The following is a 24,376-nucleotide window of genomic DNA, read 5'->3' as shown; positions in this document are numbered from 1 at the left end:
GACTGATATTTTGTTTACGTGTCGACCTTCGCGCACCAGAAGATTCTGTTACATAAAAAAGCGAATTAAAAAAAGAGAAGTGCGCAAACAGAAGAGAGGGAGTTTCAAACATGGAGGTGTGAAGGGGCGGGGCTTGCAGCGGATGATGAAGGGCTGCGATCAGTTCCACATTTATCAGTTTCTTATCTGATTAATAGTGCTCTGAAAGGGTCAGAAATGACCACTGTAACAGTTTATAACGATCTAATCCTCAAAGCCAACCCTTTCTGAGGCCATTTTGCTCTTCACTTTAAACACGTCGCCTGTATTCCCTCGTCGCGGCGGTGGGCGGGAGAAACGCTCCGTAGTCGCCTCCTGACAGGACCAGACGGCCATCAATCAATCAAACTGACACTACGTCAAACGAAACGCCGTCCTTTCGACAATTTTAATGCGCAATTCAATGAAAAACTGAATTTTCTGTGGTTTGCGGTGTCGCGCGGGCGCTGTAGTTCCGCGTGAGGAGCGTTATGTGCGCTTTATCGCGTCGGATCATTGTTTTAGTGGAGAAGAGACAGTTGCAGCGGTAGAACAGAAGGGGGCGTGGTCTCAAGGTTTAGAAATTCTATCCATTGTTCCACTCTGACGCGCGGAGGGAACACCTCTTTTTTTGTCGCAGCCAATGAGCGACGTCCCTCCGCCTGTGGGCCCCGCCCACAAGACTATATTAAAGCCTCGGCCGTCAGCAGCATCGGCCACTGGCACAATATAAGACTGATTGATTCGCGAACCGAGCTAAAGGGATTTACTTTATTCAACCTTTCATTTCAGCCGTCCTTTATTTTATTAAACTAAAAAACAATGGCAGACACACAAGTTGATTCTGGCTCGGATATCTCTGCCAAGGTAAGCCGGCGCGCACCTTACTCGTCCTCACTAAGCCCCTCAAGCAGATTTAAGCTTTCCAGGCTGTAACCTAGATATTTGTTTCTGTCTGAAACCACCATTTTCCACGCGCTCATTCCGCCTCGGACTGAGAAGCCGGTGCTTGCGGTTCGGTTCCCCTCCGGACTGATGGAAATGGGCTCTGAAATAAAGCGGGGGGGTCTCCGCTCCGCATCATGGAAAGCGGCTGCGTTTCCAGCGTCGTGTCTTATTGTCCGGAGAGTAACAGTCTGCGCGGGTTCTTTGTTGATACAATCGGCTCGGTTCTGCTCTCTGAAACCGTCTCCTTCTGCCCGAACCGCCGCACTTCCGAACCGCAGCCGCTCCAGGACGCACTTTTCCGCTTTTTTACCGCTTTATTCGCGTCTCTGCCGCGGAATTGACGCACATATTCGCACATTTCTCTGCCTCGCAGGATGAATAAATGTGAATTTGTTTATTAAAGTGGCGGATAAATGATGTGCGAAGTGTTATCCCTCGCGCTCGCGCTCCCGGAGCCGCGGAGGCTGCGCGGCGGCTCGGTCCCGTTTGAATGGAGGATGGAGCGGAACTCACGCCGCGTGCCGCCGCGTCCAGTTTGTTGTGTTTATTGTAGCTGCGCCCCCCCCCCCAGGACACCTGCGGGCCCCTGCCTGCTGGTCCTGCGCCGTCCAACCCGGTTTGTTTACCGGAGGTCGGTCGCTGCGCTCACCTGAGCCCCTCACGCGCTGCCGCCGCGGCTTCCGCTCGTGCTGGAGTCATTCTGGTGCATGTTTGCAGGGCGCGATGCTATCTCGGGAAGAAGGAAACTTTTTCTTCTTTTTCTGTAAAGCTGCCCACCGTTTGTGTGTGTGTGTGTGTGTGTGAGTGTGTGTTCGCGCGCGCGTGTGTGCGCGCGGCAGGGCTCTGGAGGTGTGATATGTCGCCGCTGGTTTTCCCCGCTTTGTGGACCCTCCATGTATCTGCTGGTTATTTTAAGAGGAATCTAGTACAGATTGGACTTTGGAACAGATCTGGTAAAAGTTTAATCGCCTCGTGAGGGGGGTGGGGGGGCTCGCGGGGGTCGTGTGTTTGCAGCGGCGGTGAGGCGGAACCGGATCCGAAGCGGCAGCGGAGCCGCCGAGTTGTGGGAGATGATGACTGATGCGAACACGGAGAAGGTGGAGAGATGAAAGTTTGGGTCCGGTTCTGCCGCGGATGATCCGGCGCCGCGGAGCGTTTTTACGCGCGGTGCGGCGGCAGAGCGCGGTGCCGCGGAGCGGCGCGTCTCCAGCCGCTGAACGGCTTAATGGATTTTAACCAACAAGATTATGTTAAGCAATTAATCAATAACGTTATATTTACTGGGTGTGTGGGGCGCGTGCGGCTGAAGAGGGGAGGGGGGGGGGGGTGTAATGGGTGAACGGTGTCGACAAAACGAGGAAACTGATCGCTATTAATAGGCTCGGCGGGCAGTTTTCCGGTCCAGTCGGGGGCGGGAAAGGGGGGCGGAAGGTGTGTTTTTATCCGGGCTGGTTCCGGTTCGGTTCGTGGCGCGGCCTTTATTTTGGTTTCTGGTGCCGCTTTTCTCGCCTGCCATGTGTCTTCTATTGTCCTTCCCTGCCTCCGTTACAACAAGCAGCGGCGGCAGCAGCGTGCGCCGCGCGCACCGCCTCCTCCTCCCCTTTCATCAACCCCCCCTCCCCCCCGCGCGCCTTCCTGTGTTATTTTAAACGGAGCGGTGCATCCTGGGTATTGCAGTGCTTCTCCCGGGCGTGTCTTGTGACATATGGCGGTGAAAGCTGCGCGCAGAAGACTACAATACCCAGAATGCCCTGGGGGACACATCAAAGTATCAGATTACAACACATTAGAGGGGCAGGAGGGGGGCGGGCCTTGGGAGGAGGGGCTGTAAGTAGGCCAGTGGGTGGAAGGGCAGGTAGCAGCGGGGAAGTTACGCTTCTGCTTCTCAACGGTTCTGTTTTGCTTTGCAGGACCTGAAAGAGAAGAAGCTGGCCGAGGAGAAGGAGAACGGCAAAGATGCCGCCACCAACGGCAAGGTAAGGCATCGCACTGTCACACACACACACACACACACACACCCCCGGTAACCGCACGTGCTCACTGTTGCTGCTGTCTTTCAGGAGAACGAGGAGAACGGCGAGCCGGAGGTAGAAGAAGAAGATGATGACGAGGAGGTAGACGAGGAGGACGAGGAAGATGACGGAGAAGGTAGCAGGAACATCTGGGTATGATGTTTGATCTGGAACCAGCAGAAACTTGACTCATCTCTTACCTGCAGACGATGACTACGACGAGCTGGAGGGCGGCACGAAACGGGCAGCTGAGGATGACGACGACGAGGACGAGGTAAGGCGGAGTGCTGGATCTGAGCGCGCTCAGAGGCCGCTGTGTTCGGACCGCCTAACCGGCTGCTTCTTCTTTCAGGACGACGTCGAAACCAAGAAGCAGAAAACCGACGACGACGATTGATGCGTTTTCCCCTCGCCACCCTGCTGAACCACTTCCTGATTCTTCACCTCTGACCTTTTTACTCGTCACAGGTGGAGGGTCTGGAGGACTGATTAAAGGAAAAATAATAATAAAAAAATCCAACATGGTCATTAGCAAGTAGAGTTCAACAACCATCGTCCACACGTTCGATCTCCCCTCCAAGCTGCAAAAGAAATTTTCTAGAGGAACCTGTCACCACGGCGACGCAGAAATCCGGCTTCTCTTCACCACCACCATCCAGAAAGGAGAATTTGTTTGTATTTTTATTTACATTTTATATTTTTGTACATATTGTTAGGAGAAGGGGGGGGATCGGTTTCTCTCTCGGCAGCGATCTCGTCAGACCAAATCGGTGCTTCTTCTTTAACAAAAGATTTTACTTGGTTGACCATGTTACAATATCTCAACAGATACAAGAAAAAAGATGTAAAAAAGAAAAATGTTTAAAAAAAAAAAAAAAAAACATGGAGAAAACCTCTTAAGCCGTTGAACTCAGAGCATTCCAGTAAATTTAATGTATGTACTTTAGCTGTACCATAACTAGTTTGTTTGTATGGGAGGGTAAGGCCAAAGAAAAGAGCCTCTTTTCTTTCCTTTTTTTTTTGTTTTTGTCAGCAACTTTTTGTTTTATGACAGCCTGTTTTGATGTATGTGCGAAGTTTGTTGTTTGACAATAAACCGGATTTTATTTTGTGAGTTGTACTTCACCTCTCTGCTGGTCTTTGCTCTGCACGCCGGCGACGTAGCGTCTCTGGGCGTCCGCACCGAGCCAGTGAGGCATTTTAAATAAAGTTTTTCCATTCAGATGCCAGCAGATGGCTCCTCTTCCAGTTAGTCTGGTTTTATTCTGCAACCAGGCTGCGTTTCAGCTGAACCAACAAGATCTGGATGCTGTTCACATGTATTTCCTTCTGGGTCTGTTCAGTCTAAAAGTCATAAAACTTAGATTTAGATTTATTATATTTAGTTAAGCGGAAGTCTTTGATCTCAATCAACCGTTAATCTGATTGGTCCTCACAAGGACTTAAGTCATTTTCTGCTTTAGCTCAGAGATTAAAACCAAATCATCAGAAAATCAGCCTGACTGTCAATCTATTAGGTAACAAAAGTTAAGTTCGTGTTAAGAAGTTGTTTCTACAGAGTTTTATTGTGATTTACTCATCAAAGTGATTACTGTCAAATTTTCATTTAATTTGTCTTTTTGTTCTGAGATGTGTTTAGAAGTTAAGATTTATGGTAAAGTTCAGGTAAAATGAGAAATGCGGCTAAGGTAAGATGTTTAATGCGGCTAAAAGCCGCATTAAACATCTAAACGTCTGCATTTTCAGTGTCGTAAAGGTTCATTTCTGCTCCCCTACGTACGGAAATATGGACATACGTTCCAAACGTCTTCATATGTCCTTGTGTGTTCTACGTGCCATGGTTTTTACATCAGTTCATCCTCTAGGAGGCAGTGCTGAATTCACTTTCATGTTCTGACACCAGCTGTTTGCAGTAATGCACTGCATACAGTTGTTTATGACCGTCCAAAAACGGCAGAAGAAGAAAACCAGAAAGGTTTTTAAGTGTTCTCACCTCCTTCTTCTTCAGGTGCTTTTGATTTGGTGATTTCTACATCATCTCCTTCATGTCCCTGTTCCTTTTCTCTGGTGTCAGCCATAAAAATCCATGATTTTTCAGTGGTAATCTGTTTTCTGTTTTCTGCATCGGTGCAGGAGACGGACAAAACAGTCCGTCTTCGTCCTAAACCGTAAATTTATTCATTTCAATTAACAAGAAATGTGTTACTTGAATAAAACCAGACTGGACTTTTAGTTTTAAAGGTCCAGGGTGTAAGAATCACTGCCATCTAGTGGTAAAGACTGACATTGCACAGCAAAGAATGTACGGTGGCCGCCAGCAGCCAAAATTCTTTAGACATTAAGATGCTGATCCAGAAATGGCTCAATTACAGGTAACTACATGTGTACTATCTTCTTCTGTGGTGTTTTTAAGGCATTACTTATTCTGAAAAGGTGTTGTCAAACTGCAGTTTAAAACTTGTTTGTCCATTCAGAGACACCGTAGTAGAAGTTAGGGGTCAGAAAATCGAATAGAAAAATCGAATATCTTTTTACTTGTCTTCTTGGGCATTATTGCAGCAGAATGATGGTCTGGCTACTGCATTTTTTTTTTTAAATCACGAGTAAAAGCTTCTTTCTGAAAAGGGGGGGCTTTAGAACAGGAATTATGAGTAAATTATCAAACAAAAAACGTTAACCTGTTAAAAGAATTAACGCATTTAATTGTGGAACTTTTGTCAGCGCACGCGGTAGTTTTTAGCTATTAGCTTAGCACTTTGGCGCTACATGTAGCTGTTCTTTACACCTTCTGATTAATCTGAAGACTATGGACTTTTTCTGTTTTTCTGCTGATATCTGAGATACTCAGACTTGGTGAGTAACGTGATTGAACGCGTAGTTTACTCAAATCTGTTACCAGGAGCAGCATAAGCCCCTCCTTCTAACTCTGACATGTTGCAGACGGTTCATTAGAAAACAGCGGCCATTGGTAAAGTCTTCCTACACAAACTGCAATGTTTATTTTGATGTATAAATGTTGATGGTCTCTAAATTGGGATTATGAATATTTTTGGGCAAAAATAGCAAACTTATGCCATTTTCCAGGACTCTGCTTCTGCAGAGCACGGGAGCTCATGAGCAAATCTCGTCTGGGTTGTGGGCGGAGTCAGTCAGGAGAGCAGCGCACTCCCCACAACACGTTAACCAGGAATATTTTCTATTTAATTTATACTGTTTTAAATATGTTTTTCTTGACTGAATTTACAACATTAAAGTCGGTGTCTATTATTCTATTTAATCACCCATTCAAATCTATTTAAATTTTTAAAAAATGTTTCTTTTTAGCACAAATATTATGTGATTAATTGAAATTAATTAATCTGTAATAACCTAGATTATTTTATTAATGGAGTTCCAGTGCTATAAAAATGTAAATAATTTTAGTAAAGTCATTGGACACCAATAGAAACAGTTTTTAAATGTTCATATTACAGAAATAAACAATTCCTTTCTACATGTAGACATGAAATCAGGATTTAATGTGAAAATTTCTCCCATTTTAAGGCTGAATAAACATGATAGTAGCATCGGACTTTATCAAGGTTCAGATAAAAGAAAACTCCTGCATGTTCTTTCTGAGGAACGACGAACAAAGTAATTACTGACTGTTGATCGGTGAGACTAGATCAATCAGCATTAAATCAATGTTTTGATGTCGTTGGATGGATTGATCCTGTCCCACCACACACCAAAAACAAGAAACAAATTCATTCATTCGTTGTCCAACCCGCTTAGTCCGATCAAGGGTCGCAGGAAACTGGAGCCCATCCCAGCAGCGTCTGGGTGAGAGGCGGGGTACACCCTGGACAGCTCGCCAGTCCGTCGCAGGGCCACACAGAGACAAACAACCACTCAGGCTCATTCCTACAGGCAAATTAGAGTATCCAACAAGAACCAAATAAATGTGGGAAAAAAAATCCAAAAAAATTCCATTTAGAATGGCAAAAAAGAGACAGACAGTGTGCAGAGCACCAACGGGTCATTTGTCCATCTGGCTGTTTACTGTCAGAAAACATCAGATTTCTCTGAAAGCAGCTGCTCACCCGATAACAAGGGAGGAACCGGAGATAAAAGTCTGCCGCTGGACCAGATACAGCTGCTGCTGCAGGACCCATGTCTGTGCTGGTCAGTCAACCACCATCTCAGGACTTCTGCTACCACAGTGTCTTCTACTCTATAAAACCTATATATATTGCACATTTGTGTGATAAACATTTGTTTACTTGCTGAACAACTTAACTTAAAAATCTACAAAAATGCAAAAATAAAGAAAGTAAACATAAAAAGATGAAATGTTTTACAGCAGAAAATATCTACTTTGAATTTTTGCTGAAATGATTAACTAAAACTCTTGTCTGCGACTCTTGTTTGCGACACTTGTCTGCGACTCTTGTCTGCGACTCTTGTTTGCAACTCTTGTCTGCGACTCTTGTCTGCGACTCTTGTTTGCAACATTTGTCTGCAACATTTGTCTGCGACTCTTGTCTGCGACTCTTGTTTGCAACATTTGTCTGCAACATTTGTCTGCAACATTTGTCTGCGACTCTTGTCTGCGACTATTGTTTGCAACTCTTGTCTGCGACTCTTGTCTGCGACTTATCTGCGACTCTTGTCTGCAACTCATGTGCGACTCTTGTCTGTGAATCTTGTCTGCAACTCATGTGCGACTCTTGTCTGCGACTCTTGTCTGCGACTCATCTGCGACTCTCGTCTGCAATTCATCTGCGACTCTCGTCTGCAATTCATCTGCGACTCTCGTCTGCAATTCATCTGCGACTCTCGTCTGCGACTCATCTGCGACTCTCGTCTGCGATTCATCTGCGACTCTCGTCTGCGACTCATCTGCGACTCTCGTCTGCAATTTATCTGCGACTCTCGTCTGCGACTCATCTGCGACTCTCGTCTGCGATTCATCTGCGATTCTCGTCTGCGACTCATCTGCGACTCTCGTCTGCAATTTATCTGCGACTCTCGTCTGCAATTCATCTGCGACTCTCGTCTGCAATTCATCTGCGACTCTCGTCTGCAATTCATCTGCGACTCTCGTCTGCGACTCATCTGCGACTCTCGTCTGCGATTCATCTGCGACTCTCGTCTGCGACTCATCTGCGACTCTCGTCTGCAATTCATCTGCGACTCTCGTCTGCAATTCATCTGCGACTCTCGTCTGCAATTCATCTGCGACTCTCGTCTGCGACTCATCTGCGACTCTCGTCTGCGATTCATCTGCGACTCTCGTCTGCGACTCATCTGCGACTCTCGTCTGCAATTTATCTGCGACTCTCGTCTGCAATTCATCTGCGACTCTCGTCTGCAATTCATCTGCGACTCTCGTCTGCGACTCATCTGCGACTCTCGTCTGCAATTCATCTGCGACTCTCGTCTGCAATTCATCTGCGACTCTCGTCTGCGACTCATCTGCGACTCTCGTCTGCGATTCATCTGCGACTCTCGTCTGCGACTCATCTGCGACTCTCGTCTGCAATTTATCTGCGACTCTCGTCTGCAATTCATCTGCGACTCTCGTCTGCAATTCATCTGCGACTCTCGTCTGCGACTCATCTGCGACTCTCGTCTGCGATTCATCTGTGACTCTCGTCTGCAATTCATCTGCGACTCTCGTCTGCGACTCATCTGCGACTCTCGTCTGCAATTCATCTGTGACTCTCATCTGCGACTCTTGTCTGCAACTCATCTGCGACTCTCGTCTGCGACTCATCTGCGACTCTCGTCTGCGACTCTTGTCTGCGACTCATCTGTGACTCTTGTCTGCGACTCTCGTCTGTGACTCTCGTCTGCGACTTTTGTCTGCAACTCATCTGCAACTCATCTGTGACTCTTGTCTGCGACTCTCGTCTGCGACTCTCGTCTGCGACTCGTCTGCGACTCTCGTCTGTGACTCTCGTCTATGACTCTCGTCTGCGACTCTCGTTTGCGACTCTCGTTTGCGACTCTCGTCTGCGACTCTCGTCTGCGACTCTCGTCTGCGACTCTTGTCTGTGGCTCTTGTCTGCGACTCGTCTGCGACTGGTCTGCGACTCTTGTCTGTGACTTATCTGCGACTCTTGTCTGCGACTCTTGTCTGCGACTCATCTGCGACTCTTGTCTGCGACTCATCTGCGACTCTTGTCTGCGACTCATCTGCGACTCTTGCCTGCGACTCTTGTCTATGACTCTTGTCTGCGACTCATCTGCGACTCTTGCCTGCGACTCTTGTCTATGACTCTTGTCTGCGACTCTTGTCTGCGACTCTTGTCTATGACTCATCTGCGACTCTTGTCTGCGACTCTTGTCTGCGACTCATCTGTGACTCTCTGCGACTCTTATCTGCAACTCTCGTCTGCGACTCATCTGCGACTCTTGTCTGCAATTCTTGTATGCGATTCATCTGCGACTATCGTCTGCGACTCTCGTCTGTGACTCTCGTCTGCGACTCTCGTCTGCGTTTCTCCTCTGCGACTCTCATCTGCGACTTGTTTGCTAATCTCATCTGCAACTTTCATTTCCTACTGTCATCTGCCACACGTCTGCAACTCTCGTAAACTCTTGAAGTCTGTGACTCTTGTCTGCGACTCTCGTCTGCGATTCTCCTCTGCGACGCTCATCTGCGACTTGTTTGCTAATTTCATCTGCAACTTTCATTTCCTACTATCATCTGCGACACGTCTGCAACTCTCGTAAACTCTTGTCTGCGACTCTTGTCTGCGACTCATCTGCGACTTTTGTCTGCGACTCTCGTCTGCAACTCATCTGTGACTCTCGTCTGTGACTCTCGTCTGCGACTCATCTGCGACTCTTGTCTGCAACTCATCTGTGACTCTCGTCTGGGACTCTTGTCTGCGACTCTTGTCTGCGACTCATCTGCGACTCTCGTCTGCGACTCATCTGCGACTCTTGTCTGCGACTCATCTGCGACTCTTGTCTGCGACTCATCTGCAACTCATCTGCGACTCTTGTCTGCGACTCTCGTCTGCGACTCTTGTCTGTGGCTCTTGTCTGCGACTCTCGTCTGCGACTCTTGCTGCGACTCTTGTCTGCGACTCTTGTCTGTGGCTCTTGTCTGCGACTGGTCTGCGACTGGTCTGCGACTCTTGTCTGTGACTTATCTGCGACTCTTGTCTGCGACTCATCTGGGACTCTTGCCTGCGACCCTTGTCTATGACTCTTGTCTGCGACTCTTGTCTGCGACTCTTGTCTATGACTCCTCTGCGACTCTTGTCTGCGACTCTTGTCTGCGACTCTCGTCTGTGACTTATCTGCGACTCTTGTCTGCGACTCATCTGGGACTCTTGTCTGCGACTCTTGTCTATGACTCCTCTGCGACTCTTGTCTGCGACTCTTGTCTGCGACTCATCTGCGACTTTTGTCGGCGACTCTCGTCTGCGACTCATCTGTGACTCTCGTCTGTGACTCTTGTCTGCGACTCTCGTCTGTGACTCTCGTCTGCGACTCTTGTCTGCAACTCATCTGCGACTCTCGTCTGCGACTCATCTGTGACTCTTGTCTGCGACTCTCGTCTGTGACTCTTGTCTGCGACTCATCTGCAACTCATCTGCGACTCATCTGTGACTCTCGTCTGTGACTCTTGTCTGTGGCTCTTGTCTGCGACTCTCGTCTGCGACTCTTGCTGCGACTCTTGTCTGCGACTCTTGTCTGTGGCTCTTGTCTGCGACTGGTCTGCGACTCTTGTCTGCGACTCATCTGGGACTCTTGCCTGCGACTCTTGTCTGCGACTCTTGTCTATGACTCATCTGCGACTCTTGTCTGCGACTCTCGTCTGCGACTCATCTGTGACTCTCTGCGACTCTTATCTGCAACTCTCGTCTGCGACTCATCTGCGACTCTTGTCTGCAATTCTTGTATGCGATTCATCTGCGACTATCGTCTGCGACTCTTGTCTGTGACCCTTCTGTGACTCTTCTCTGCGACTCTCGTCTGCGACTCTCATCTGCGATTCTCCTCTGCGACTCTCATCTGCGACTTGTTTGCTAATCTGATCTGCAACTTTCATTTCCTACTATCATCTGCCACACGTCTGCAACTCTCGTAAACTCTTGAAGTCTGTGACTCTTGTCTGCGACTCTCGTCTGCGATTCTCCTCTGCGACTCTCATCTGCGACTTGTTTGCTAATTTCATCTGCAACTTTCATTTCCTACTATCATCTGCGACACGTCTGCAACTCTCGTAAACTCTTGTCTGCGACTCTTGTCTGCGACTCATCTGCGACTTTTGTCTGCGACTCTCGTCTGCAACTCATCTGTGACTCTCGTCTGTGACTCTTGTCTGCGACTCATCTGCGGCTCTTGTCTGTGACTCATCTGTCACTCGTCTGTGACTCTCGTCTGTGACTCTCGTCTGCGACTCATCTGCGGCTCTTGTCTGTGACTCATCTGTGACTCTTGTTTGCGACACTTGTCTGCGACTCTTGTCTGTGACTCTTGTCTGCGACTCATCTGCAACTCATCTGCAACTCATCTGCGACTCTTGTCTGTGACTCTTGTCTGCGACTCTTGTCTGCGACTCTTGTCTGCAACTCATCTGCAACTCATCTGCGACTCTTGTCTGCGACTCTTGTCTGTGACTCTTGTCTGCGATTCTCGTCTGCGACACTTGTCTGCAACTCTTGTCTGCGACTCTTGTTTGCGACACTTGTCTGCGACTCTTGTCTGCGACTCTTGTTTGCAACTCTTTTCTGCGACTCTTGTCTGCGACTCTTGTTTGCGACATTTGTCTGCAACATTTGTCTGCGACTCTTGTCTGCGAGTCTTGTTTGCAACTCTCGTCTGCGACTCTTGTCTGCGACTTATCTGTGACTCTTGTCTGCGACTCATCTGTGACTCTTGTCTGCGACTCATCTGTGACTCTTGTCTGCGACTCTCGTCTGCGACTCTTGTCTGCGACACTTGTCTGCGACTCTTGTCTGCGACACGTCTGCAACTCTCGTAAACTCTTGTCTGCGACTCTTGTCTGCGACTCATCTGCGACTTTTGTCTGCGACTCTCGTCTGCAACTCATCTGTGACTCTCGTCTGTGACTCTTGTCTGCGACTCATCTGCGGCTCTTGTCTGTGACTCATCTGTCACTCTCGTCTGTGACTCTCGTCTGTGACTCTCGTCTGCGACTCATCTGCGGCTCTTGTCTGTGACTCATCTGTGACTCTTGTTTGCGACACTTGTCTGCGACTCTTGTCTGTGACTCTTGTCTGCGACTCATCTGCAACTCATCTGCAACTCATCTGCGACTCTTGTCTGTGACTCTTGTCTGCGACTCTTGTCTGCGACTCTTGTCTGCAACTCATCTGCAACTCATCTGCGACTCTTGTCTGCGACTCTTGTCTGTGACTCTTGTCTGCGATTCTCGTCTGCGACACTTGTCTGCAACTCTTGTCTGCGACTCTTGTTTGCGACACTTGTCTGCGACTCTTGTCTGCGACTCTTGTTTGCAACTCTTTTCTGCGACTCTTGTCTGCGACTCTTGTTTGCGACATTTGTCTGCAACATTTGTCTGCGACTCTTGTCTGCGAGTCTTGTTTGCAACTCTCGTCTGCGACTCTTGTCTGCGACTTATCTGTGACTCTTGTCTGCGACTCATCTGTGACTCTTGTCTGCGACTCATCTGTGACTCTTGTCTGCGACTCTCGTCTGCGACTCTTGTCTGCGACACTTGTCTGCGACTCTTGTCTGCGACACGTCTGCGACTCTTGTCTGCGACTCTCGTCTACGACTCTTGTCTGCTACTCTTGTCTGCGACTCTCGTCTGCGACTCATCTGCGACTCTTGTCTGCGCCTCGTCTGCGACTCATCTGCCACTCTTGTCTGCGATTCTCGTATGCGATTCTCGTATGCGATTCTCGTATGCGATTCATCTGCGACTATCGTCTTGCGACTCTTGTCTGTGACTCATCTCTGACTCTTGTCTGTGACTCTTGTCTGCGACTCATCTGTGACTCTTGTCTGCGACTCTCCTCTGCGACTCTTATCTGCGACTTGTTTGCTAATCTCATCTGCAACTTTCATTTCCTACTATCATCTGCGACACATCTGCAACTCTCGTCTGCAATTCTCAACTGCAACACATCGCGTACTAACATCTGCGACTCGTCTGCAACATGTCTTAAACCAGTTCTTCAAATGAAACTGGTTTAAAACTACAAAACGAAGGTCCAAAAACAGAAACATAATGACTAGAAGTTACCTGTTAGATCCTCGAACAACAGGGCACACATACCTGGACACACATCAGTTCCATCCTTCAGGCTCTCTAACAGCACATTTGTATAAATAAACTTCACTTCTAATGATTAAATGATTTTCCTTTCAATTTTCTTATAAACAAAAAACATTTTAGCGAAATATTGTCATTAATTAGTTTTTGTTCATTCATTTATTTCAAGTAAAAACAATTCAGTTATCCTTTTGTATGTTTTTTTGTTTGTTTGTTTGTTTCCATCTGGAAGTGTGTCTTGCAGTGTAAAGCATCGGTGGTGCAGGACCAGTTAGACCAGAAGCCAGTCTGACTGGTCAGTATTACGGAGGTGTAGCGGGAACGTCTGCAGGTTTGCAGTCTGAAAGCCTTTGTGTCGTATCAGGTGGTTATCTGATCATTTCCTACTGTAGGCCACCATTCTGCATACAGAAAGATCCAGTGTTGAAAGACTCAACCCCTAAGGCTTCAGTTAGCATGTTAGCATCCAGCTAGAAATGGACTGAAACAGTTTGGCTTACTGCGGAGGTTGGAGGAGAGCTCTCTGAGTGCATCCAGCCCAGCATGAACGACCTGTTTCTCTCCCAGGACTTGGATTGATGGATGGGTTGATGGATGGATGGATGTATGGATGGATGGATGGAAGGATGATGGATAGATGGATGCATGATTGATGGATGGATGGATTGGTGGATTGACGGATGGATGGATATATGGATGGATGGATGGAATGACAGATGATATAATGATGGATGGATGGGTGTATGATGGATGGATGGATCGATAGATGGATGATGGACATATGGATTTAATGGATGGGTGGACAGATGGATGGATGGATATATTGATGGATGGATGGGTGGATGATGGATGGATGGATCGATAGATGGATGATGGACATATGGATTTAATGGATGGATGGATGCACAGATGGATGGATGGATATATTGATGGATGGATGGGTGGATGATGAATGGATGGATCGATAGATAGATGATGGACATATGGATTAAATGGATGGATGGATGAATGATGGATGGATAGACAGATGGATGGATGATGGACATATGGATTTAATGGATAGATGGATGAATTGATGGATGGATGAAGGCATGGATGGATGGATGGATATTTGGACAGATGGATGGATGACTGAGTGCATCATGGATGCATGATGGGTGGATAGGTGGGTGGGTGGATGGATGGATGGATGGATGGATGGATATATGGATGGATGGATGGATGGATGGATGGATGGATAGATTGATGGCTGGATGAGGGATGGATGGGTATATGGATATATGGATGGATGGATAAATGGATGGGTGGATGGGTGGATAGATCGATGGATGGTTGAATGCACGGATGGATGAGGGTTGGATGGATGGATGGATGAGGGTTGGATAGATGGATATTTGGATGGATGATAGATAGATGGATGTTTGATGAATGGATGGGTAGGTGGATGGCTTTATGGATGGATGGATATTTGGACAGATGGATGGATATATGGATGGATGGATGGATGGGTGGATAGATAGATGGATGGATGGTTGAATGAATGGATGGATGAGGGTTGGATGGATGGATGGATGGGTGGATACTTGGATGAATGGATGGATGAGGGTTGGATGGATGGATATTTGGACAGATGGATGGATATATGGATGGATGGATGGATGGATAGATAGATGGATGGATGGTTGAATGAACGGATGGATGAGGGTTGGATGGATGGATGGATGGATATATGGATGGATGGATGGATGGATATATGGATAGATGACAGATAGATGGATGTTTGATGAATGGATGGGTAGGTGGATGGCTATATGGATGGATGGATATTTGGACAGATGGATGGATGATGGATGGATGGATGGGTGGATAGATAGATGGATGGATGGTTGGATGAATGGATGGATGGGTGGATGGATAGATGGATGGATGGTTGGATGAACAGCTGGATGGGTGGATAGATAGATGGATGGATGGTTGGATGAATGGATGGATGAGAGTTGGATGGATGGATGGATGGATATTTGGACAGATGGATTGATGGATGGATGGATAGATGATGAATGGATGGGTGGATAGATAGATATATGGATGGATGGACAGATGGATGGATGTATCGATGGATGGATGGACAGATGGATGGATGGATAGATGGATGGATGGATGGATAGATGATGAATGGATGGGTGGATAGATTGATTTATGGATGGATGGACAGATGGATGTATGTATCGATGGATGGATGGACAGATGGATGGTTAGATGATGGATGATGATGAATTGATGGATATATGGATGGATGGATGGATGAATGGATGGATGGATATATGGATGGATGGATAGATGGACGGATGATTGGATGGATGATGGATGGATGGATGGATGGATGAATATATGGATGGATGGATGATAGATGGATGGACAGATGGATGGATGGATGGATGGAAGGATGGATTGATGGATGAGGGTTGGATGGATGGATGAAGGACATATGGATTGAATGGATGGATGGGTGGATAGATAGATGGATAGATGGTTGAATGAATGGATGGATGAGGGTTGTTTGGATGGATGGATGGATGGATGGATGGATGATGGATGGATGGATAGACAGATGGATGGATGATGGACATATGGATTTAATGGATAGATGGATGAATTGATGGATGGATGAAGGCATGGATGGATGGATGGATATTTGGACAGATGGATGGATGACTGAGTGCATCATGGATGCATGATGGGTGGATAGGTGGGTGGGTGGATGGATGGATGGATGGATGGATGGATATATGGATGGATGGATGGATGGATGGATAGATTGATGGCTGGATGAGGGATGGATGGGTATATGGATATATGGATGGATGGATAAATGGATGGGTGGATGGGTGGATAGATCGATGGATGGTTGAATGCACGGATGGATGAGGGTTGGATGGATGGATGGATGGATGGATGGATGGATGGATGGATGGATGGATATATGGATAGATGATAGATAGATGGATGTTTGATGAATGGATGGGTAGGTGGATGGCTATATGGATGGATGGATATTTGGACAGATGGATGGATGATGGATGGATGGATGGGTGGATAGATAGATGGATGGATGGTTGGATGAATGGATGGATGGGTGGATGGATAGATGGATGGATGGTTGGATGAACAGCTGGATGGGTGGATAGATAGATGGATGGATGGTTGGATAAATGGATGGATGAGAGTTGGATGGATGGATGGATGGATGGATATTTGGACAGATGGATTGATGGATGGATGGATAGATGATGAATGAATGGGTGGATAGATAGATATATGGATGGATGGACAGATGGATGGATGTATCGATGGATGGATGGATGGATGGATGGATAGATGATGAATGGATGGGTGGATAGATTGATTTATGGATGGATGGACAGATGGATGTATGTATCGATGGATGGATGGACAGATGGATGGTTAGATGATGGATGATGATGAATTGATGGATATATGGATGGATGGATGGATGGATGGATGGATGGATGAATGGATGGATGAGGGTTGGATGGATGGATATATGGATGGATGGATAGATGGACGGATGATTGGATGGATGATGGATGGATGGATGGATGGATGAATATATGGATGGATGGATGATAGATGGATGGACAGATGGATGGATGGATGGATGGAAGGATGGATTGATGGATGAGGGTTGGATGGATGGATGAAGGACATATGGATTGAATGGATGGATGGGTGGACAGATAGATGGATAGATGGTTGAATGAATGGATGGATGAGGGTTGTTTGGATGGATGGATGGATGGATGGATGGATGGATGATGGATGGATGGATATATGGATGGATGATAGATAGATGGACGTTTGATGAATGGATGGGTAGGTGGATGGCTATATGGAATGATGGATATTTGGACAGATGGATGGATATATGGATGGATGGATGGGTGGATGGATATATGGATGGATGGTTGAATGAACGGATGGATGGAGGGTTGGATGGATGGATGTATGGATGGATGGATACTTGGATGAATGGATGGATGAGGGTTGGATGGATGGATATTTCGATGGATGGATGGATAGATATATGGATGGATGGTTGAATGAACGGATGGATGAGGGTTGGATGGATGGATGTATGGATGGATGGATACTTGGATGAATGGATGGATGAGGGTTGGATGGATGGATATTTCGATGGATGGATGGATAGATATATGGATGGATGGTTGAATGAACGGATGGATGAGGGTTGGATGGATGGATGGATGGATGGATGGATACTTGGATGAATGGATGGATGAGGGTTGGATGGATGGATATTTCGATGGATGGATGGATGGATGGATGGATGGATGGATGGATGGATGGATGGATATCTGGAAGGATGGATGGATGGATATATGGATGGATCGTAGATACATGTTTGATGAATGGATGGGTAGGTGGATGGCTATATGGATGGATGGATATTTGGACAGATGGATGGATATATGGATGAGTGGATAGATAGATGGATGGATGGTTGGATGAATGGATGGATGGGTGGATAGATAGATAGATGGATGGATGGTTGGATGAATGGATGGATGGGTGGATAGATTGATGGATGGATGGTTGGATGAGAGTTGAATGGATGGATGGATGGATATTTGGACAGATGGATGGATGGATGGATGGACAGATGATGAATGGATGGGTGGATAGATGGAGATGTGGATGGATGTACAGATGGATGGATGTATGTATGGATGGATGGATGGATATTTGGACAGATGGATGGATGGATGGATGGACAGATGATGAATGGATGGGTGGATAGATGGAGATGTGGATGGATGTACAGATGGATGGATGTATGTATGGATGGATGGATGGATGGATGGATAGATGGTGATGGATTGATGGATATATGGATGGATGGATGGATGGATGGATGCTTGGATGAATGGATGGATGAGGGTTGGATGGATGGATATATGGATGGATGGATGGATGGATGAATGGATGGATGCATGGATAGATGATGGATGGATGATATATGGATATATGGATATATGGATGGATGGATGGATGGATGGATGGATGGATGATCGATTGATGGATGGATGGATGGATGGTTGATGATGGATTGATGGATATATGGATGGATGGATGGATGGATGGATGGATGCTTGGATGGATGGATGGATGAGGGTTGGATGATGGATATATTGATGGATGTATGGATGGATGAATGGATGGATGCATGGATGGATGATGGATGGATGGATATATGGATATATGGATATATGGATATATGGATCGATGATGGATGGATGGCTGGATGGATGGATGATGATGGATTGATGGATTGATGTATATATGGATATATGGATGGATGGATGGATGAGGGTTGGATGGATGGATGGATGGATGGATGGATGGATGGATGGATGGATGGATGGATGATGGATGGATGGATTGATGGATAGATGGATGGATGGATGGATATATGGATGGATGGATGGATTGGTCAGTATTACGGAGGTGTAGCGGGAACGTCTGCAGGTTTGCAGTCTGAAAGCCTTTGTGTCGTATCAGGTGGTTATCTGATCATTTCCTACTGTAGGCCACCATTCTGCATACAGAAAGATCCAGTGTTGAAAGACTCAACCCCTAAGGCTTCAGTTAGCATGTTAGCATCCAGCTAGAAATGGACTGAAACAGTTTGGCTTACTGCGGAGGTTGGAGGAGAGCTCTCTGAGTGCATCCAGCCCAGCATGAACGACCTGTTTCTCTCCCAGGACTTGGATTGATGGATGGGTTGATGGATGGATGGATGGATGGATGGATTGATGGATGGATGGATGGATGGATAGATGGATGGATGGATGGATGGATGGATGGATGGATATATGGATGGATGGATGGATGGATGGATTGATGGATTGATGGATAGATAGATGGATGGATGGATGGATAAATGGATGGATGGATGGATGGATGGATAGATGGATGGATGGATGGATGGATGGATGGATGGATATATGGATGGATGATTTCCTACCTCAGCCGTCCTGTTTTCAACGTGTCCATGTAGAAATATGTCACAAAATGTAATGGAGACATTTTTTGACATTTATGTCACCAGACGGGATGTATGGGGTCACATGACCACTTTATTTCAGGTAAAGATGGTGCAGTGTTTAATGGACACAAAAGGAGACAGAAACCTTTTTATAAATAATAAGAAAAATGTAACTTTTTATTTTCACTTGAAAACAGACAAATGAATAATAAATTAGTGAGATTATTTCGCTGTTGATCACCATCAAATAACAGTGAAACGCAGAGTTTTGTGAGGAAAGAGACCAAAATGAGGGAGAAGGGCAAGGAAAAGCAGTGGACAACCCTCCACAGCATGAAACAACGCCACCTGGATACCTGGCAACCCGACAATAGCTGTAATTCTTGTATAATCTTGTGCGCTTGACGATTCAATATCGACAGTTCAGAAAAACCGATGCAGTTGGCACCAGTAAAATGGGCTCTTGCATTTTGAACAAACTCAGGGAGAGGCTCCAAAAATTGAGTAACAACCACCAATAACAAGGGAGTATATCAGTAGAGCAAACGTGTGTCAGGTCTGGTAGAGGTGAGCGTCGAACCCTGGCGGAGCATACAACAATGGTGCTGTAACCGACCTTACGCAGAGGCCACGCCAGTGTAAATCCAGCTTCAGACACGTTGTGGCTGGTGCTGCAGGTCCTCTACAAAAGCAGGTCATGTTCAGAGGTGGACGTCTTTACTCTGACTGTAAATATGGAACTGAACTAAGATGTGGGTTTGCTGCATTTTTGGTAAACCAGGGTCCAAGCTTGCGAACCGTCATGCTAAAGAGGCTTCTTGTTTCTTTGTTGTGCGCCGCAAGCAGTGACGTGACATTCAGGAACGAATCGATTGGTTGGCTCTTCACTGTGAACAGTGGGAACTGGTTCCCTGTGTAGCTGTGTTTTTATTTGCTGTGGGGTTTTAGCAGCAGGAGAGAATTTCCAGCGAAAGAAAGAAGAAATAAAACAAAGTTTGACGTGAATGCACAAAGAAAATGATGTCTGGACGTCGGCGTGTTCAATACGACTTGGACCATGACATATTGCTCGTTCCTGCATTTATTTTATGACTCAAACATTTGTCACAATAACAGAAGATCCAGTCCAAGTCCAGACCTTGACCTGACCGGGACTGGCTGCTGGGACCTCAAGGCGCCATACACTGTGCGACTTTTAACCCATTTTTAACCATTATACCTAGTTTTTCGATCGGCCCGATTTTCGGCTTAGCTGTGTGTCTACATGAAGTTACAAGACGCGATCCTCGGCTCCCCATCAGAGATTGTGAGGATCTCGCACAGTGGGGTCAGGGCTGCGAGCCGACTGGCCTCAAACTCTCGGTATGTGCATGCAGTTCAAATGAAGCGGGGTGGCAATGGCAGAATGGACGTAATGCCCATGTCTACGCAGCCCGCGCTGGTCCACTCACGCCGTCACCGCCACGCGCCGAACGACGCAAATCGCCAAAGCAGTCCATTAACAAACGATGGACGTCCCCACACCCCGGGTTCTCGTGACGTCACAGTTCTGGTCCTACATGTCGCGGATGCGGTGCGAGCAGTCGAGTCGTCTCCAAGCTTCCAAGCATCATAAGAACATGAATCGTGCGCCATGACCTTTTCAACCCTGTGATCTATTGGTGCTGCTCTGAGAAGACGGAGAACATCGGATGGCATATTCCAGCCTGAATGGATGGTAGAATTAACTGAAGCAACGTTCGAGTTGAGGCCGCGGAGAGGAGAAGGATCGGCATTATTCCTGTTTTCCTGAAGCTGGTTGAACCAGTTGAAATTGTTTTTCTGTTTTAATTCTCCGTCTAGTGTTTTCTGTTTTCCTTCCACGTCAACGCTTCTGTGTTCATTCTTTAGCCTGCAGCAGCGACTTCCAAGCAAGCAGACGAACGCTGATGTGTCTCGACTTGACATCGGATCCCAGCTGCAGCTGAAAACATCAAGCCTGACCTGCTGCAGGTGAAAAGCGCAGCCGCATGCTGATTGGCTGTCCTCTTAGCAGCCTGACCACAGACCGTCCAATCAGAGCAGTGAGGGTGGAATTTGAACTGAGAGCTGCTCACCTTGTTTGATTTGGAGGGTTTCTGCTGCCAGCCAATCAGAGAGCTGCATGGTGAAGCTGAAAAGTCTGGCTGGGTTTGAATCATTAATGGTGTAAAAACTAATTCAGTTTCATTCTTTCAAAGCAACCTCTGATCAAACTTTCTGTGCTTTTAATCATAAAATCGATTCACAAAGGTTCAGTAAAACAGCAGAAAACATCTTTAAAACAAGCGTTTTGTTTACTTCCAGTGTTTATGTCCAGCTCTGGACGTCCCATCGGCTGTTCGTCCAAACAGGGTAAACAGGTTACAAACAGCAGCTCAGAGTCAACTCTCGCTTTTCACTCTCAGCCTGTTTCACAGTCAGAACTTATAAAACATGAAGGTTTGCTGAGATAATCCTCCTGTCACGGCCGGAAGACCGACTCACTCTGAGCTGAAAAAACCTTTTCAGTGAATAAATGTTTGAATCAAGTCTGAAATGAAAGTCAGGGTTTGTGACGAAGGTGTCAGACTCTTCCTCAGTGTGTTGCCGCCATCTTGTGTCTAAAGACTGACTTGCAGTTTGTTTCCTCTGCCGATGTTTGATCCTCTGAAGGCACGAAACACCAAAATCTTCACAGAATAAAGAAACTTTGATATAATTGATTAATCCTGATTAAATTATATCCATTTCTGAGAAACAAACTGAAAAACAAAACTCAAACAAAACTCAAAGAAAGAAAAAATGGTCAGAAAAATACTTTTCATCAGACATTTATTCAGTAATTCAGGAATTTCAAACATATTTCCCTGCAAGGAGTTTATGTCTTGACAGCCGTCCAGCAGAAATCTTCATGGTGTGTTTCTGGATTCTGGTCTAACTTCCTGATCCGGATCAGCATCTGGATCAGGAATGTTGTGAAGGATTCTTCCTCATTGTGAGATATTTTCCGTATATTTTCAGTATATCTGCATAAAACTTCACAATAAATAGTGAGAAAAATCAGGAGAAGTTCCCAACAGGTTTTCAAAGATATTAAACATGGATGTGAATCCCAGCAACATTTTAGATAGCAACATCCAAAACTGGAACAATGTTCTAGATACTACCATCCAGAACAGGAACAACATTCTGGATACCAGCAACCAGAAAAAAAAACAACATTCACGACACTACCATGCAGAAAAGGAAGCGCGTTCTAGATACTACCATCCAGAACAGGAACAACATTTTGGATACTACCATCAAGAAAAGGAACAACATTCTGGATACTACTATCGAGAACAGGATAAACATTCTAGATACTAACATCCAGACCATGAACAACAATTAATATTCTAGATACTACCATCCAGAACAGGAACAACATTCTGGAAACTACAATCCAGAACATGAAACACATTCTGGATACTACCATCCCGAACAGGAAAAACATTTTGGATACTACCATCCAGAACAGGAACAACATTTTGGATACTACCATCCAGAACAGGAACAAAATTCTGGATACTACCAACCCGAACAGGAACAACATTTTGGATTCTACCATCCAGAACAGGAACAACATTTTGGATAATATTATCTAGAAAAGGATCAATATTCTAGATACTACCATCCAGAACTGGAACCACATTCTGGACAATACCATCCAGAAAAGGAACAACGTTCAAGATACAACCATCCAGAACATGAACAACATTCTGGGTACTACTATCTAGAAAAAGATCAATATTCTAGATACTACCATCCAGAACAGGAACAAAATTCTGGATACTACCATCCAGAAAAGGAACAAAATTCTGGATACAACCATCCCGAACAGGAACAACATTTTGGATACTACCATCCAGAACAGGAACAACATTCTGGATAATACTATCTAGAAAAGGATCAGTATTCTAGATACTACCATCCAGAACAGGAACAACGTTCTGGATCCTGCCATCAAGAACAGGAACAACGTTCTGGATACTACCATCCAGAACAGGAACAACATTCTGGATAATACTATCTAGAAAAGGATCAATATTCTAGATACTACCATCCAGAACAGGAACAACGTTCTGGATACTACCATCCAGAACAGGAACAACATTCTGGATACTACCATCCAGAACAGGAACAACATTCTGGATACTACTATCTAGAACAGGATACACATTCTAGATACTAACATCCAGACCATGAACAACGATCAATATTCTGGATACTACCATCCAGAAAAGGAACGACATTCAGGACACTACCATACAGGAAAGGAACAACATTGGAGATACTACTATCCAGAACAGGAACAACATTCTAGATACTAACATCCAGACCATGAACAACAATCAATATTCTAGATAGTACCATCCAGAACAGGTACAACATTCTAGATACTACCACCCAGAAAAGGAACAACATTCAGGACACTACTATAAAGGAAAGGAACAACATTGGAGATACTACTATCCAGAACAGGAACAACATTCTGGATACTACCAACCGGAACAAGAACAACATTCTGGATCCTACCATCAAGAACGGGAACAACACTCTGGATACGACCATCAAGAACATGAATAACGTTCTGGATACTACCATCCAGAAGAGGAACAACATTCTAGATACTACCATCCAGAACAAGAACAACATTCTGGATCCTACCATCAAGAACAGGAACAACGTTCTGGATCCTAGAATCAAGAACAGGAACAACGTTCTGGATACTACCATCCAGAACAGGAACCACATTCTGGATACTACTATCTAGAACAGGAACAACATTCTGGAAACGACCATGCAGAAAAGGAACAACATTCTGGATACTACCATCCAGAACAGGAACAACATTTTGGATACTACCATCCAGAACAGGGAAAATATTTTGGATACTACTATCTAGAACAGGATCAATATTCTAGATACTACCATCCAGAACGGGAACAACATTCTGGATACTTACATCCAGAACAGGAACAACATTTTGGATACTACCATCCAGAA

General features: G+C 45.8%; 1 protein-coding gene across 1 annotated transcript; it reads left to right on the top strand.

Moving 5' to 3' along the window:
- Window positions 1-743: 743 nt before the first annotated feature.
- ptmab (prothymosin alpha b) lies at window positions 744-4,098 on the top strand. The gene is made up of 5 exons (XM_079243296.1): window positions 744-885; window positions 2,877-2,942; window positions 3,027-3,114; window positions 3,185-3,252; window positions 3,331-4,098. The coding sequence occupies exons 1-5, from the start codon at window positions 841-843 to the stop codon at window positions 3,373-3,375; spliced, it is 312 nt and encodes a 103-aa protein (XP_079099422.1). The 5' UTR covers window positions 744-840; the 3' UTR covers window positions 3,376-4,098.
- The last annotated feature ends 20,278 nt before the right edge of the window (window positions 4,099-24,376 follow it).

Source organism: Telmatherina bonti (genome assembly GCF_933228915.1).
Source record: "Telmatherina bonti genome assembly, chromosome: 7".
Classification (NCBI taxonomy): domain Eukaryota; kingdom Metazoa; phylum Chordata; class Actinopteri; order Atheriniformes; family Telmatherinidae; genus Telmatherina; species Telmatherina bonti.
This window is presented reverse-complemented; position numbering and strand designations above follow the sequence as displayed.

Bases quoted from the DNA above. Each gene is read 5' to 3' on its own strand.
- ptmab (XM_079243296.1), top strand. From the start codon at position 841: ATGGCAGACACACAAGTTGATTCTGGCTCGGATATCTCTGCCAAG. The intron at 886-2,876 runs GTAAGCCGGCGC...TTTGCTTTGCAG, and splicing joins GCTCGGATATCTCTGCCAAG to GACCTGAAAGAGAAGAAGCT. The intron at 3,115-3,184 runs GTAGCAGGAACA...TCTTACCTGCAG, and splicing joins CGAGGAAGATGACGGAGAAG to ACGATGACTACGACGAGCTG.